Source organism: Suillus plorans (genome assembly GCF_016647745.1).
Source record: "Suillus plorans strain S12 chromosome Unknown HD556scaffold_52, whole genome shotgun sequence".
NCBI lineage: Eukaryota > Fungi > Basidiomycota > Agaricomycetes > Boletales > Suillaceae > Suillus > Suillus plorans.
In genome coordinates this window covers 22,618-39,116 of record NW_024537436.1, presented here as the reverse complement: position 1 = coordinate 39,116, position 16,499 = coordinate 22,618, and the positions used below count along the sequence as shown (strand labels likewise).

The window sequence follows — 16,499 nt, the reverse complement described above, 5'->3', positions numbered from 1 at the left end:
AATGTAGTCATAAATATATATACAACATGATGGTATACTAACAATTATGTTTTATTGAGAAATTGTGTAGTGCGCAGCACTGTGCAGCGCTGTACAGCGCTGTGCATGGGGGGACCTTGCTGTGATGCTGTGATGCTGTGCAGGGTTGTGCAGCGCTGTACATAGGGTTAGGGTTTTGCTGATGTTTGTCATATTTATTGTTTTTGGTCTTGTTCCATCTAAGTTTCCTTGCACCAGATAATATTCATAGTAAATGCCCGCCATACTACCAATAACTATTAATTCTGAGCACAATGAGCCTGTTGCAATGAGCATGCATCTCATAGTACTCACCGAGTCCACATCTAACTCATCTAATTCTACAACCAGACATCTCTTATACTCAATTTGACTTTCAATTCATGCTTTGTGGTCACCAGCGACCGCACCCTTATATGATAAAGAAGCCTTGCTTAAAACATTCGTTTGGCACTACTACGTGTCCTGACAACCTGTCAGGGTGACAACTCAGTACTCAATACTCAATACTCAGTCATGAATGACAGTGATATTTTTACCAGTATCAATGGGTGTATGATTGCCGCATGCTTCTGCCATCACCGCTGCATCATCAGCTCCATAGTGAGGCTGGCCCATCCTATAGGCTACAGCTGCTCCATCACCATTCAGTAAGTCCATGATTATTCTATTGCGCCATGTATATATGCTGGTATATACAAAAGACAACTAATGCAAATCAAAATGACAGTGATATATCTTTAGTAAGAGCCGAAGTCCAAAAGAAAGGATGATAGCATCATCAATAAACGAAAGACACAATAAACGAAAGACGCGATAAACGAAAGACGACATATCCAAATCAAAAGGACAGTGATATAACCTGAGGTTTGGAGCTGAACTCCAGAAGCCAAATAGTCGAACAGTTTAGCTCTAAACGCGGAATTATTGATAGCGCCCACGAATTAAGGTTTATAATGAGCGTAGGAGCGCAAGAATCGGGGAAACAGCTGGTAGGGGTGCACTCATCGGGGAGAATGGCTGCGATGACACGGGTTGAGGCTCAGAACCTGAGCCATAATGGGATTTGGCGGGCGGCGCCTTGAAAATGTGGCATTCTGTGTTGAAGACATCTAGTGAAAGGCATTAGTCGCTTAGGCTAATAGGTTAGGTAGGAAGAGCTTACATTCATCAAGCGAGATGTGATTGGGGTCGTCAAAGGTCAAATAACTATGCATTTTTATGAAGAGGCCAATATTTTCACATGCAGCACTACTCACAGGTACTTGAGGACCTCGGCGAACCAGAAACTTTCCATGTCATCGATTTTTTCGGAAATCACATTGCCGACGTCGTAGATACCAGTGTATGCAACAGTTGTACGCAAATACTTCTTGAAGCTGACAGTGGCACTAACTGCATTGTTGAAGTACTTGGGATCACCAGTCGCACGCCAAGCATAGAAGTTCGACTCAAGGACTTCAGGACGAAGAATGTAGTCGGGAGCGGTGATATAGAAGCCATGCGCATAATAGAAATCGAGTTGCTCTTGACTAGGAGCAGTGTTGCCAGTGAAGTTTCCGTCGCTAGAGATGTATGCGAAACCTTCAGGGCCAATCCCAGTGCTGGAAACAAGGAATCAGCATAGTGATAGATGGTGGTGGGGGACGTACGCAGTGCTTGCGTATGTGTTCCAGCAGGCATCGGTGAGTCGAAGACCGATAGAAACCAGTGTTTCATTATTGGTGAGCTTGCCGCCTTGGGTTTACATCAAGCTCAGGCCACAGGGAGAAGAGGAGAAGATACCTAGAATCCAGTTCCCTCCGTAGAAGCAAGCCAGGTGGGACCCCACGTGACGAATAACTTGGTCGTTGTCGTAATCAGCGAGGTACAACCAGTCATCAACAGTTGACGACTAATGCGAAGAATCAAAACGTGAGTTTATCAAGATAAAGAGGTCTGCATACTCTTAGGAGCGTTTTCACGGAAGTATCCGCAGCGGTCAACCACGCATCAGCGTACGAGTTGTCGTCGGTATTTGTAAGGCGGGCATATTTGATGAGATACTCGAAGTAAGAGTCAGAACCTCCTCCCCAAGTCTACAAAGGTCAATTCGGAGATGCATATACCACAAACATCAGCACTTACCACATACCCACCAACAGGATCACCGGTCAATGGGTCAATGCCTTGAGCGGGCATACCGGGGAGGGGGGTCGGCTGAAAAGTAACACATCAGGTAAGAGTCAACATCAAAGTTGATAATCCTGCTTACCATGTTGATCATATACTGCACAGATTTCTCAGCCAGTGTTTGGTACGTGGAATTGCCAGTATATAGACTTAACATCCAGTTCATTCAAGGAGCTGGACAAGCAAAATGACACACACACCTGAGGCGGTTCCACTCCAGGGTAAGCTACGCAGGACAAATGTCACAACTTGTTCTGCAGTATACATGATGTGCATGATGTAGACTCACACTTCCAGCCTCGGCAATGTTTGACTACAATTGAAGATAAGTATCATCGAGATTTAGATGTCGGTAAACTGCTCACAGTGGCGATAGTGGGTAGCAGGTTCGAAAAGTTTATAAAACCATACGGAATGGACTGATTCTATGAAAGAATCAGATACCATTACGCACATGCAAATATTATGACGATTACCTCCCTGACCCAGGCATAGGCCATTTGATCGGCGAGGTCCTGGGCCTTTTCAACCAGAACTGGATACTGCGCCCCGCTAAGTTCATACGCACTTATAAAACCTGCAACATAACGAATGGTGGTTTCAAAAAGACTGCCCTTAATCAACAAGATAGCTTAAAAGCGAAGATATGGCAACAAGTTACCTGACGGTATCGGAAGTGTGCGAAATGGCAAAGTCGGTGTTAGCAGTGTGGTTGACAGCTTGTTCAAACCAATCCTGGATACGTTTTGGAATGAGCTGATGTTGGTTCACGTCTCGCATGTGGAAACATACCGTCAACCCCATGATCCACTACATTAAGTGCACACGCAACGACAGCTCAGTAACTTGACCTCTAGACGAGGCTCATTACTTACCATAGTGCCCATAGCGTCGGCAATAGAAGCGCCCCATCCGTTGCGTCCATCAAAGTATGACTCTGAAACGGGCAACAGATCATCATGCCCCCAGGCGTACTCCCTGCATGCGATATGGTGAGTGCAGATAGAAAGAAAGACTACTGTATCGTACTGGTAAGCCTCGTAGCTCGTGACGAAAAGCTCCTTGACTGCAGCCTGGTGGATGGAAGCACTAGGCGGAAGTTGCAAGTCTGATTTCTGAACTGGCTCGGCCTTGACAACAGATGCCGCGAGGACTGCCAGGAACCAGCGTCTGAAAGACGTCATCACTGGACAGGCGGTCGGGATGGGGAAGGATGAAAAGATAGTAGAACATTAGTTGAACAATATAAAATTTATAGCCTTGATGCCATACGCCGCTTTCATCACCGTTACTATTCGCGAGTCGCACGGTGAAGTTCATGATTCTGCCAGTGCATATAAGGCAATATAGTAAGAGCGTACGGACTTCGAGAGTTCGCACCGACATCACTGGACCTCATCATCAGTCGGCAACCGAGTTGTTCAACCTGGACCCGTGATGATCAATCATCCGTCACAATTCTCCGGTATGTGGGCTGACGAATTCTGACAGTACGTACTACGTTGCAAGGCAGATACCTAGTTAGCTAATCTTGATTCTTGCAAAAGCACACTCAGCACTAACTTGAAACTTGAAACAGTATGATATTTCCCTGCAACATGGTTGTTAAAATACGACAATCCGGTAAGCCGATAAGAAGCTGAAACTCACCCACTTCATGCCAATATTTTTTATACATTTGCATCATGATGGACCGGCTGCATGTATATCCACATATAATGCAGCCTCCTCCACCCACGCTCCAGGAACGCCTCACAAAGCCTTCAAATACAAAGCCGAGGCTTACTTGTAAAAATATCATGATGTTATTTTCTTCAGCCGATTATGTAGAGCTTGTACGGAAGCATAACGAGAGAGTCGGAACATTGTGTAATATCCCGTAATTCAATGGGTCATTCTTGCATTGGCGGCTGCTAGCTGGTAACGTGGACGATTGATCAGTAAAATGAAAGCGAAAATGAAGTCACCTTCTCGACTTCATGCTCCTTCTACTTGAAGGTGCAATTATTTTCGAATTGATTTTCCAGCCTGACTCTGCTTGAGTTGATGTAAAAGGAGAATTCAAGGAGCTTGACAGCTTCAATCTGAAAGGTAACTAGCGCCACGAGTGCACTAGTGACGGTGCTGCGAGACAAATTCGATTTTCAGAGGCCGCGTAGTATGCCGAACTAGTACACGTAGCAGTACTAGTAGTACACGAACACAGACGTGACGCATATTGTATATGGACCTTTTTAATTCTCAAGCCAGACTCCTGGCATGCCACCCGGGCATAATATGGAATTTGAACAACAGTCGTCGAGTGCAACGTACATGCAGTGCAATTGTTGCCGGAAAGATGGTCATCGCCGTCAACCAGTAGGACGATACTAACAAGTGCTTCGGGAGACGTTATAGCGTGCGGGGAATCTCTCATAGTAGCATGAACGCGTTTCAGCGACGTCGGGGCCGATAAGTGCAGTCTGAAGAAAGACTGCCACAGCGCTGACTTCAAGTTCCGTTAGCCTGCCGAACGTTGCATTTTATTTTGGAAGCTTTGGTCAGAGGGTTCGACCTGCTGACTTTCACCTTGCTTCAACGTGGCATGCGGTTTTTTCTCAACAGCTTGTTCGCCAGGCGAGCAAATACCATATTGGATGTCAGAGGGTGTATAGTACAACATATACTAATACATAGTAGTTTGTACCTACGGAAATAATCACGTGATCACTCTCACTGGTTGTGAGAATCAAGCGCTCGTTTGTGTTTCAATTTGTCGTCAAATGCATACAGAGAAAGATGAAGCACTGCAATTCAGAGTCTAAATATTCCACCCACCATGTCTCGCTTCCTCCAGCAGAACAACGCCTTTTAAATTGAGATCAATACCCTCAGTCGTCGCATCTGCCACAAAGCGATCAAAGACTCGCGAGACACCGCCTATGTTTCCGTCGGGGACCCAGCTAGCTTGCGCGATCGGATATCTGGAGACATAAGTATCAAGCCGCAAAGCCAGTAAGTCGTCATAAAGAAGTGAACGCACCCCTCCCATTTCACCAAAAACAGGTACCCAGCGTCCCCGATGGTTTTTCGCCCGACTAGGCGCTCGATGACAAACTCCTCCGAGTCTGTATCGAGTTTGGTGAGTGAACAATCTGGACGGGCACATGTTTTTGCGCGTCTGCGCAGGGTGTGACGTTTTGCACCTAGAAAATCAATCATGGTTAATCATATTAGGCAGCTGCCAGTGGATGGCATGAACACCTACTTGAGACGCTAAATAGTTTCACTTGATTAATTTAATGCAGGAGGCACAAATTTATTGAACGCGTACCAGCATGGCGGACAGATGAAGACAGAATCTGGCTCCTCCAAGCGAGGATCTCCTTCAGAAAAACCAGCGCAGCCAAAGTGATACCACAAGTCGCAGCTGCACGAACTATGGGATGACCATAGGATGAAATAATCAAAAGGTACTGACTTATCACACTGTACAAACTGCCGCTGAAACGACCCATCCTGTTCGCTCTTTGCAGGCCATTGACACATCTGGACTTCTTCCTGAACAGCCAGTGACTTGGACTTTCTCTTCTGCGGTTGCCGTGACTTGGGTTTCCCGTTTCTCTCGGGCCGCTGGACGTTCTTCTGGGTGGTGACTTGGCTCGCCTTCCAGCTTAGAGGCCGCACCCGTTTCCCGCGTGAAATTGAATCCTCCCGGGGCTTACTGGTATTTGCGACTAGCTCCGGCTCCGTCATCTCTGAGGTAGTCACGGAGGTCTGCGCTGGCTCGCTGATTGTCATGGCACCAATGGCATTGGTATTGTTTACTTCCATCGGTACTGAAATGTTTTCAACTTCAAGCGGTATCACATCCTCCGCTGATCCGGAAGGATCCGAAGATCGGGGCACTGGATGTCCTGCATCTCGATATTGGAGTTGATGGGCTAGATAGGTATAGGAAGAAGTCACGTCATCTGTGCTGAATGACGTGGCATCCATATCTGCATGGAACTTAGTTTTCTTTTTTGGTGGCCGCGACTGGATCGCTGACTCCAATGACTCGAGCTTACGCTTGAGTTTGAGCTCGGAGATCATGATCTTGCGCGGATCCTTCTTTGCGAGCACAGAGAGCTCTTCGATGGATGCGCCTGGTCCGCCTCTTAACTCACCAGACTGCAGCGATCTCAACAGCATCTTCCTCCGCAGTACCGATACCGAGGACGCTGAGCGTGCTCTGCACTGGTACACGCCAAATTCTTCATCTGAATCGAGGCTCTCTGCTCTGCGCAACTCCATCCGAGTTTGCTCTTGCCCCTCCTCGCTCCCAGCATTGATTTCCTCTTGCAATGCTGGCGGAGACTCCCCCAGCGAGGACAGTGGGGAAAGTGACCTGAATAGGTGCCTGAGAGATGATGGCGACGCGCAAGGGGGTGGGGTAACGAAGGTGGGGGGAGAGTGGACGGAAGCCGTATGTTCAAGTTGGGCTGAGAGCTCGGCAGATGTAGTGATTTCGGATTCGATGTGTATTTGATGATCAACAGTCACTGCAGGTTCGTGCTCCACATGCATCTCTGCAGGTTCTTGCTCCGCAAGATCCTCAGTATACGTACTTCTCAGAGCGGACGTGGCTCCATCGGTGTAGGCGTTTGTGAAATCAATAAACGTCGTGAAAATGTTGTCCCCATCATCAAGAATCTCCGTTGGTTCCTGTGAAGGAGGGCCGTCTCCTTGGTCCTGGACTCTTGGACACGACGCCTCCGATTCTGGCTGTAAAGGCAAACATACAGATAAACCCTCTGGGGAGGACGGCAAAGGCGGGGATCGACTCTCTGCTGAAGGAGATGGGGCAGTGAGCGCTGCGACGACAGCCTCTTCATCTCTCTCGAGAGAATCTGCAGGTGTTTGTTCGCGGGAGTCTCCAACGTGGAGATCTTCATGTCGGTCCAGGTAATAAGGATTGAGGCACATCGGATCTGAGGGACTTGGTTGGCGTAGCTCAGAGTGAACAGGTTCAGGCTCTATGTTGTCTTCTGAGTCTGCAAATTGTTCTGAATGGTACTCTTGTGGGAAAGCGTCTCGCGTGTCTGCTGGCTTGTGTGCGTCACTTGGCGTAAGAAATATATCAGAACGTTTTTCTGTTGACTTGAAGGATTCGAAGAATCCTTCGAGCCCTCCACCCTCGTTCTCTATCTGCAAGCTCTGCTCTCTCTCACACTCTCCAAAATCGTCATGCCCAGGCTCATTCAGGCTATCGAGTCCTGACTCGCCCGATCCCCCAGCATCAGGCGTGTGGCCAAGCCACAAACTCTCCTCAAGACTTGGGCCACCGAAGTCCCCGTTTACTTCCCCATACTCATCTGTCCACATATGTTCTGAGCCACGAAGCTCTCCATCCTTGTCCGTCCTAGCCGTACCCAAACGATACCGTGGCGGAAGTGTGTGCCCGTGTATGAGTCTCTGCAGCGCATCCAAGTCGATCGCGTGTGATGGACTTCTTGAGCTTGCTCGGGAAGCTGACGCAGTAGCTTTTGGCTCTCCTCTCAACTCTTCAGAATGCGCCTCCGATGCACGCAGTGGGATTTCTGGCTCTATTCCTAACCCTTCAAGTTGCGCCTGAAGCACGTGCGGAGATGCCTCTGCATTGGCTTCAAACGACCGTGATGGGTGATCCAACTTGTTCTGCGCCTCGATTGTAGATGGCGGGATTCCTGGTACTTCAGGCTGTGCCTCAGGTGCGGGCAGAGATGCCTCTGAAAACGATGAGGATGGGGTACCAATCCCGCCTGAAGACGTATTCAAGCAAATACGCGATGAACCAGCAATCGTACTTTGATCTCGGATTTCCTCCTCAGCGCTCTGCTCCTGGGAGTCCATACTCTGGCTGCGATGTCCATCATGTTCATAGCGTCGCATTTTACATTCCATACACGGTCCCTCACAATCCACATCTCCCCCGATAGAGTCCTGGTAAACCTGCGGTAGGATGTGATATAATGTGGTCGCGTGCGCTTGTGCGAGTGTAGAGGTGGGAGTTGTGGGTGGGCTTGCGAGGTGCATGTTAGCAGTGCGGGCAGAAGATGAAAGCGATGATGAGGGTGAAGTAGGAGCGATAGGGGCGATTCTAGAGACAGGGGATGAAGCATCATAAGCAGACGAGCCTGAAGTTGATGAGGTCGAAGGTAAGGTCACTGTATGGGTGAAATTTGATGGAGCAGGGTTGGATTTGTGGCCAAGTGAACGCAATGCAGATAGAGTGAAGGTGCGTGTAGGTTTGTGAATTAGATTAGTAGACGAGGGAGAAATGGGGTTTAATAATGAGTTTGGGAAGGCGCGGAGTGACGTAGTATCCCGTCTCGGTTGTGGGGCCGTCCAAGACTCGGAGTTTGAGTCGTTCGCGCTGCTGAAACTTTCCTCGAGCGGGGTTTCAGGAGATGGGGTTGGTAGCGGTGAGGAAAGATCAGGCCCATATATGGGGACTCTGGTGTACAAGGTAGCAGGAGTCGCTGAGCGAGAGGAGACGTCAGCTATTGCAGGATGGTTAAAAACACTAGAGGATATCGTAGAGTCCGGAGAAGCTTGAGACTCTGTACTCTCGGGTGAGCTGGAATTGCGCTGAACACGGTGGTTATATTTTTGCGAGCGAGTAAATGCTGTTGGGTAGGTAAATTAGTTCGTTGGATTAGATGGGGACCAGATAAATGAATAAAAAAAGGAAGATGGAAGATTCTATGTCTGTCCATGGATACTTGTTAGGGCTCACAAAGAAGAGAAGGTCTTTTGAAATGATTTGGAAAGGAAACTTACCTAAAGCACGATACGAGTTGTTAGCTGCAGGTATGTGTACAAGAATCCAGTCGAAATTAAAATTCGTGGAGCAGTCAATGATGATGAAGAGACAAAAATGGTATTTATAGTCTCAGTATGAGATGAGAATTAAAAAGGGAGATACATACGATAAACAGCGGGGGCGAGGGTTTCAGAAGAGTGCTGCACGAAAGGAAAGGGCCGAAATTTCAACAGACCTTGTGGCAGCACGGTGGCAGGAAGAGGCTCATCTGTGTTAATCAGAACACGAATTTAAAACAAAACTCATAAAACGCACGGGAAGCTGTGTCCAACCTAGCAAGTAAATGATTGATCGCACCATCCATTGTCGCTAACCGACGGACTATACCCCCCTCAGATTGTAGCGTATCCAAATCCATGATTTCCTCCTTCTTCTTCCTCCGATTCTTCCTCTTAACGCGACCGCGACCTACATTACCACAAAGTACACCTTCCAAGACGTTGACGGTCGTGCTCAGGTCACTCAAGTCCCTTGAAATCTTTTTCTGCTCCTCAAGAGAGGCCTCCACGGACTGAAGTATTGCCTTTACATCTGCATAGAGATGCTGCAGTGAGATGTTGGGTGTGATCGTTGTCTGCTGGAAGATCGGTGCTGCAGGGGGGGACGAAACAGGCGTAGATGAGATTGGTGCTGATATATGGCTTGGTTCAGGAGCAGATCGAGAAGGTACCACTCGAAAGTTGTTGAGATAGTGCTGCATGCACGGGTCTGACATGGTGGACGGTCAGTTGGGATACGATATCAAATCGATCTAAATGGTTCAAATAATGACTACATACGTACAATCAACTCCTACAATTGTAATAGAAGCCATCTTATCAGAACTTGATCAAGAACGCAAGCATCACGTGACTTCCGACTAACTAGATGTAGTTCAACTTTGAACTAGTCGTTAAGCTTAACTTAAAGGATCATCGGTCCCAGTCCTGGATGGAGTCTAGAGTCTACAGGTCATACCCATCAATATTGGATCCTGGTTATGCATAAAAGTTGTCGTGCTGCACTCGACCATTATTTCTTCAAAGAGATGCGGAATTGGACAGGAGCGCCAGTGGCAACCGCATGAATGAACCGACAATATCATCGTTTTTGTTGCTGCGGACTGGTATGGCTAGTTTGAGCTCAGCCGCCGTCGTGAACAGTGATAAACACCATAAGAGGCGAGACCGCGTGATACAGCGACTAAGGCTGTTCTCGAGAATATACCAGAACAAGCAGTAGTCTAAGCAGTCTCACGGCGGTGTCCAAGGACTTGCCAGTGACTATCATCATCTTCACCTCTCGAATTTCTACTGTTGTGCATGTCCAACTTGAACGGGCTCCCTCTGCTCAGCGGTCCTCCACCAGCGCCTTCCACAAGTCGTGCGCAGAGCGCCTGTAGGAAATGCAACAAGGAATTTATCATCATATTTACACGCTCAACCCGCTGTAACCATTGTGGTCAGTTGTCACATCTGCGAACTACATCAGTGACTGGATTGATTCGATTGGCGGCTTCGAGCAGGTTACTTATATTGTTCGAGCTGCGCAGACTACCAGGCGCTCATGCCCCGCCATGGCGCAGCATCTGGCTATGATCAAGTTCACGTTTGTGCATTCTGTATTGAGTTTCTCAACAGTGCGCCCCATACTTGCTAGTACCAACGTCCCAGTCTGATGTCTTGTATTCAGTAACAGCTTCTAGTAGAAACCAGCTCAAATCCCTGCCGCTCTCCGACCTTCGCCGCTATGTCAACGCATATGATATCCCCGTCAAAGGCCCTATCGATAAGAATGACCTCGTGGATGCCATAATCGCTGTAAAGGTGCTTTCCGTTCCATCCTGGTCCATCATTTTATTGCTCACTTCTCCTAGACACCAATAGGCACCCTCCCGCCCTCAAATGAATCTCACTACCGTGCCCATGGTGTCCCAAAACATCGTTCCTCGCGCCCTCGCGGACTCTTTAGCACCCGTCCTCCACCCCCAACTCACCAACAAACGTTTACATCACCACCACCCGACTTCCCCCGTCCTGACCTTGACCCTGAGCCAGCACCATACAGAACCTATACCTCCAACACCACAAGACAGCGTCAGACACCCCCTACGCCGCCCCCGCCCCAGCCTTCTTCCCCTCAACCACAGCCACGATTCAGGACGGCTTCGCAGCCACAAACGCCACCCCGATCGGCGCCCCACTCCACTCCACGCCCTTCTCCAGCGTCTACTGCCAGCCCGCCTCCTACGCGCCCACCAACCGCACCTCGCTCACCACCTCAGCCATCTACGCCGCAGCCCCCTCCCCCACTCTCTGCTCTCCTGGCAATGTCCTACTCGTCACTCTCGCGATTGTCCATTCACACGCTAAAGCAGATACTGTACGAGGCACGTGTGCGTCTGCCCGCCGATCTCTTTGAGAAAGAGCAACTCGTGGCGCGCGTCAGTGCCTGGTTGGAGGAGGAGAGAACAGCAGCGGAGGAAAGAGATATCATGGAGAGAGAGGAGAGGGAACAAGAAGAGAGGGAAAGGCGAGAGAGGCAAGAACAAGAAGAGAGAGAGAGAGATGAGGCAGAAAGGTCAACCATAGAGACAGAGCCAGCAGAGTCAGAAGACGCCCATACGCACGGTTCTGCTGAGAATGTTGAGATACATGGCGAGTCGCAGCATCATCCTCCACCGCCTTCCACCTCTCCATCACCACCACTACCTAGGACGACGCTTGCAGAACGTTCAGGTTTGTGTGTGATATGCCAGGACCAGGAAGCAAATATTGCAATCGTGGATTGCGGGTAAGTGCTACATATTGTGTTTGCGCGCATGGCCTTTCACTAACCCATGCCAACAGACATCTAGCTATGTGTCGTGCCTGTTCTGATTTAGTACTCGCCTCATCTCGCGAGTGTCCGCTCTGTCGCACTCGCATCGTCACAGAAGCCCGACTTTTACGGATATTCAAGACATAGACCTACTTTCAAATTTGCAGATCAAGAACTTCAACTTGCTATCACTGTACATTCTCGGAGGCTGCAGTTGTGTACCATGCCCAATCATGGTGTGCTAAATATGCGGATTTCATACTGTATTTTTTGTGCGTGCGTAAGATATAGCGATAGGTACCAAGTGGAACTTGGGCTTGTCTCGGATGTAACTAATAATCTGACATTATTGACCATATCGTGGAGAGCTGTGCCTGTATTAGGGGGATAAGCACTAACGCTTGGGCCTTCCTTCCTAATACATGTGGAAGACGAACGCACCCCCCGGGGCATCGTTAGCAAGCTCGGATTTGGTTCAGACAAGCCTGAGACAAAGCCTATAGGAGCACAGTTCGCCTTGAGTTCTCTTTTCCTACCTTTTCTGTTATGCTACACTCATTTTTTCCGCGACCATGCAGCATAAATGATCTGGGGAGCAGCCTGAACGTGCGCGTTCGTATTCCGAACCTGGATCAATGCTGTTTTGTGATTCACTTCGATTCCCCATATATCACTGCTTTCAAGCGCAAGTTATCAGGCTCTAGCCCGTGCTGTTCTCGACCTCTGGCGAACGAATTCCTTCGCATAAGGGAAATCATATTCTGCACTACCCATAGTACGTACACAACCAAGACATTTTGTGCTTGTTGGTTCCATAGACTTAGCATGTGCTACTCTAATACATTTGCCTACATCGCACTCCCGCGTGCTTCTGAGATTTTGCTATCATTCACAGGGAGCGTTCGTTTTCCTTTTTCTGGAATACCCGAGCGGTCACAACTTTGCGCACGGAATTTTCTTCACCCCCCGGACAATGAAATATTGGGTGTCGTCCTACTCTCGTATTGGACTTGTGATGAGTAGTGCAGGTAGTCCTTTCCTGAAACGATTGGCACTAGGTCCGTACAGTATTTATATATGAAGAACGAGTTTTATTTCTCAACCGTCAAGTGCGAGACAGACTGTTTCAACAAGGACGACTGCGGCTGCCACGCCGTAGACAATCTACGAGAATATTTGGGGGATGGTTTATCGCAGCATCACGTCTGAGCAGAACTGTTTTCACCTCTATTTTGCGCTCTGATAAAGAGTTTCACCGCTAGCATACCCGGACCTTTCATGTGCGTTACAGTGCTTTCCCGGGCGATACTTGTATCAACAACAATACTGAATCGTTTCAACGCCGTTAATCTCGCAACCTCTGACGGACACTATTTTTGTGTTCATTCCCACACACGTATCTAACGTGCCACATGTTTGCCAATTGCATAAGGCGGCAGTGGTCTCGGGGCTGGGCATGGCTCGTGCGCAAAGAGGACCACCAGCCGTAAATGCCAGAATGATGATCGTCAAGAGATTCATCTAGACCGTCATCAGTGTCATAAATCGGATCCTGTTGGTGAGGGGAACCTTACTGTCAAAGGTACGAATTGTTCAAGCAGGTGCGGGGTTTTTTTGGTTGATTGTTCATGCTGACGCGCTTTATAGATGCTGGTTAAAGCGTTAATCCGTAAGTTTGGAAACAGAAATGACACGTAGGCAGACTAAGACTCGTGTCATACGAAGTCAATCACTTCGCATTGTGAGAATGCAGAATCTCTTGATCACGAAATATGTACATGCTCTAGTCACGCCGACCCTTGACTCGAAGTTCGATGCAACAGCCACTGTATTGAGTCACACCGGGTGATCGTATATCTCTACATCTAACCTTCTCCCACAGAATTCTCATATTTTAGTTTATTGAATGGTAAACTTTGTCCCTGTTCGCTCGTCCCTTTCATTTGCCTCCCCTGCCACCTAGAACTACTATGTGGAGACCCGGACTCGGATGTGGCTTGTCATTGTGGGATTGAAGGAGGCTTGAACCCGGTCTTCTGATCTTCGTTGATCAGAGAAACATCACATATGATATCGGTATTGATGCGACTGTACATGGTATGCACATTGCACACAGAGGAGGTGATGCCCGGTTGTTTGTACATATTGAATCCCAAAGTTACTTCGACTTCCTTTTTAGCTAAAAAAAGCTTATCGTCTCCGACAGCAGCAGTCGCAACAACTGTCCGGTCATCTACCGTCGGTTATGTCTCCGTCGTCTCTCTTACATTTTTGTGCACACGCGCGCCTGCCTGCCAACGTCCTTGAAAACTCCCGGTGCGTCAGTACTCAGTGGTTGGAGGAGAGAACGGCAACAGAAGACAAAGGAAGGAAGGAGATTTGGGGGAGCGAGCTGAGGCGAACAGACTGATCATATAATTTAAAATAGAGCCAGAAGACGTCCACATGTGCATGGCCCTGTCGAGAATATTAATGTCGAGATACATGACGCGGTGCTGCCACCATTCCTCACCACCCTCCTCTTCTCAATCGACATTTCTACACATAAGACAACGTTCGCAGAGCGCGATATACCAGGATCAGGAAGCAAAAATTATAGTGGATTGCGGGCGAGCATCCCCGTTCTTATGATAGGTCGCTTATTGATTTATGCGGCGTCCAGAGCAAGATGTCTGGAGGTGTACCGCAGCTTCTCTGAGCTAGCGCACGCCTCGTCCCGTCAATGCCCACTATACCGCACTCGGATCATCAGAGGCACGGCACGTACGAGTATCGAGATTCGAAGACATGCGCGTTTTTAATGTTGCTATTTGAGAATTACCTCGCGCTCACGGAACCAACCACACGCGTGCTATGTGCCGCGGCAGACAACAATGCATACGTGTACAAAAGACATGAAATAACAACAGGGGACTGCGGCCCATTTACCGCGACAGTTGAATGTCACGTTCGTCAACAAGCACGCAGACTAACACATTCGCGAGACAGCCAACTTGAAACGAAATCCTTCAGGCGCACGCTCATTTATCCACGGGAGTCCACAGCTGCCTGCTGATGACAGTCCCCGTCTGGTTCTTGAGGGTGACCTGCAACGAGCGTCAGAGAACAGTACGATACCACGGTCAACGGGCCACGTCACCGATGCATTGTCTTCAAGCTCCAAAGTGTAGTAGCTATCATCGTCCTTGGACGCGTGGGGAACTTGTAATCTGCACCTCATCCGTCAGTCGATAGGCCTGGTCTGAATTGCGCATGATACGCACGCGATATTCTCGCCTACGAAGACCAATTTCCACCAGTGCTCAGTGTCGCTCATGAGGACTTGCATGCTTGACTGCAAATTCGTGCAAAGCGGTGAGATCGACATCGGAACCGCTTCTCGCAGACACTTACGTTCCACGACAAGTAATTTCCAGTATCCTTGTTCTGGACCGACCACAGACGCGAGTCTGATTTTCTGTCGTATGTGTACTTCGCGAGCCACTATTGATGATGTCACTCGTCAGCGTTAGGGTCGGAACTTCATCTCCGGACGTCTACTGACCCTCTGATTGTCGGTATGGTTGAAGCCCTGACCTTCGACCTTGACGTGCGCACCGTCTTTGGCCGTCGCCAACACGTAGTCAGGGTCGTGCACGTTTACAAGGACACCGCTGATAGGCATGATGAATGAGATTTGTTGTTTGTGAGGCAAGAAAGAGAATACGAGAAGTGAGTTGGTCTTCAAACCTGCGATCGCAACATCATTTATATGCGGATTCCTCAGGTGCAGACTCGGCGACGGGCCACGGCATTCTGCCGTCCCTCCTGAATCGTGCGAGCAGCTCGATGCAGGTGCCAAACCATAGGGCGATGGCAACTCGCTGGCTCGCGACCGCCGCTCTGGAACTTTCATTGCAAAAGGAGCTGTCGATCATTCCTCGTTTCCTCCTATCAAGAATGTTTGTCGATGAATTTACCTCATCCCAACACTTTCACTTTCGTTGCCGAAGGAGTCGAGCACCATTTCTGGCATTTTATGATTGATTTCTCGGCGGTGACTACATACGACGCCCTGGCACTTCCATGCTCGCTTGCCAGGAATGTTCTTCAACGGCGTTATGATGAGATCAGTCGCTTTTTCAGCCTAGCGACTCCCACGGCGGCGAATTGCAAATGGCTTTACAAACATTCAAAGTTTATTGATTTCGCTTGCTAGGAATGTTCGTCGATCGCGGGGCAGGGCCATTACTCGATGTCTCGGCATTGACTACATACTTAGTGCTTCCATTGTCGAAGAAGTTTACTGATTCTCGCTTGCGGGGAATGTTTGCCAATCGCAGCACATTGTCCGCACTTTTCGAATTTGGCGTTCACACACGCAGAAAGATGGTCTTAGTTATGTTTTCTCTCTCTCTATCTATGTGTACAGTTGTATATACATGCACTATGCAATACAAGTGTTTGAATTTGCTTCATTAACGATGAAATTGATCGAGTACGACTCATTGAAGTGGCATTTTTTTACTAGTGTAAATTAGCACATGGTATGATATGATACAAATGCTGAGAGGGATTCAAATTCTATGCGGTTGATGTCAATGAATGATTTAGTAGAACGTGCCAGAAAAATTAGCTACAATATCTTCAGTGTTCTGATGTTCGTCATGCAGGGAGTAGCAGTCATGTTCTTTACCGATACAAT

At 48.5% G+C, this 16,499-nt stretch overlaps 4 protein-coding genes across 4 annotated transcripts; 1 reads left to right on the top strand and 3 right to left on the bottom strand.

Annotated features, from left to right (window-relative positions):
* Window positions 1–969: 969 nt before the first annotated feature.
* On the bottom strand, window positions 970–3,374 carry HD556DRAFT_1446313 (glycoside hydrolase family 47 protein; the record flags this gene model as incomplete). The annotated part of the gene is made up of 16 exons (XM_041307065.1): window positions 970–1,130; window positions 1,184–1,227; window positions 1,278–1,622; window positions 1,671–1,755; window positions 1,804–1,912; window positions 1,965–2,096; window positions 2,146–2,217; window positions 2,273–2,339; window positions 2,391–2,416; window positions 2,480–2,503; window positions 2,556–2,615; window positions 2,667–2,799; window positions 2,852–2,925; window positions 2,983–3,000; window positions 3,066–3,168; window positions 3,220–3,374. The coding sequence occupies 16 exons, from the start codon at window positions 3,372–3,374 to the stop codon at window positions 970–972; spliced, it is 1,608 nt and encodes a 535-aa protein (XP_041157132.1).
* A 1,616-nt stretch (window positions 3,375–4,990) lies between these two features.
* HD556DRAFT_1242710 (uncharacterized protein) lies at window positions 4,991–6,363 on the bottom strand (the record flags this gene model as incomplete). Its single annotated transcript, XM_041298306.1, has 5 exons — window positions 4,991–5,153; window positions 5,213–5,350; window positions 5,498–5,599; window positions 5,651–5,825; window positions 6,240–6,363. 5 exons carry the CDS (start codon window positions 6,361–6,363, stop codon window positions 4,991–4,993), a joined length of 702 nt encoding a protein of 233 aa, XP_041157131.1.
* Window positions 6,364–10,200: 3,837 nt separating this feature from the next.
* HD556DRAFT_737581 (uncharacterized protein) lies at window positions 10,201–12,162 on the top strand. The gene is made up of 5 exons (XM_041311467.1): window positions 10,201–10,456; window positions 10,521–10,634; window positions 10,688–10,821; window positions 10,872–11,788; window positions 11,845–12,162. Exons 1-5 carry the CDS (start codon window positions 10,318–10,320, stop codon window positions 11,960–11,962), a joined length of 1,422 nt encoding a protein of 473 aa, XP_041157130.1. The 5' UTR covers window positions 10,201–10,317; the 3' UTR covers window positions 11,963–12,162.
* Window positions 12,163–14,835: 2,673 nt separating this feature from the next.
* Window positions 14,836–15,479, bottom strand: HD556DRAFT_1310761 (uncharacterized protein; the record flags this gene model as incomplete). The annotated part of the gene is made up of 5 exons (XM_041300457.1): window positions 14,836–14,901; window positions 14,928–15,024; window positions 15,079–15,149; window positions 15,209–15,298; window positions 15,360–15,479. The coding sequence occupies 5 exons, from the start codon at window positions 15,477–15,479 to the stop codon at window positions 14,836–14,838; spliced, it is 444 nt and encodes a 147-aa protein (XP_041157129.1).
* Between the last annotated feature and the right edge of the window lie 1,020 nt (window positions 15,480–16,499).

Coding starts and splice junctions, on each gene's coding strand:
- HD556DRAFT_737581 (XM_041311467.1), top strand. CDS start 10,318: ATGTCCAACTTGAACGGGCTCCCTCTGCTCAGCGGTCCTCCACCAGCG. Junction 10,822..10,871: donor ATGCCATAATCGCTGTAAAG/GTGCTTTCCGTT, acceptor CACTTCTCCTAG/ACACCAATAGGCACCCTCCC. Junction 11,789..11,844: donor ATTGCAATCGTGGATTGCGG/GTAAGTGCTACA, acceptor CCATGCCAACAG/ACATCTAGCTATGTGTCGTG.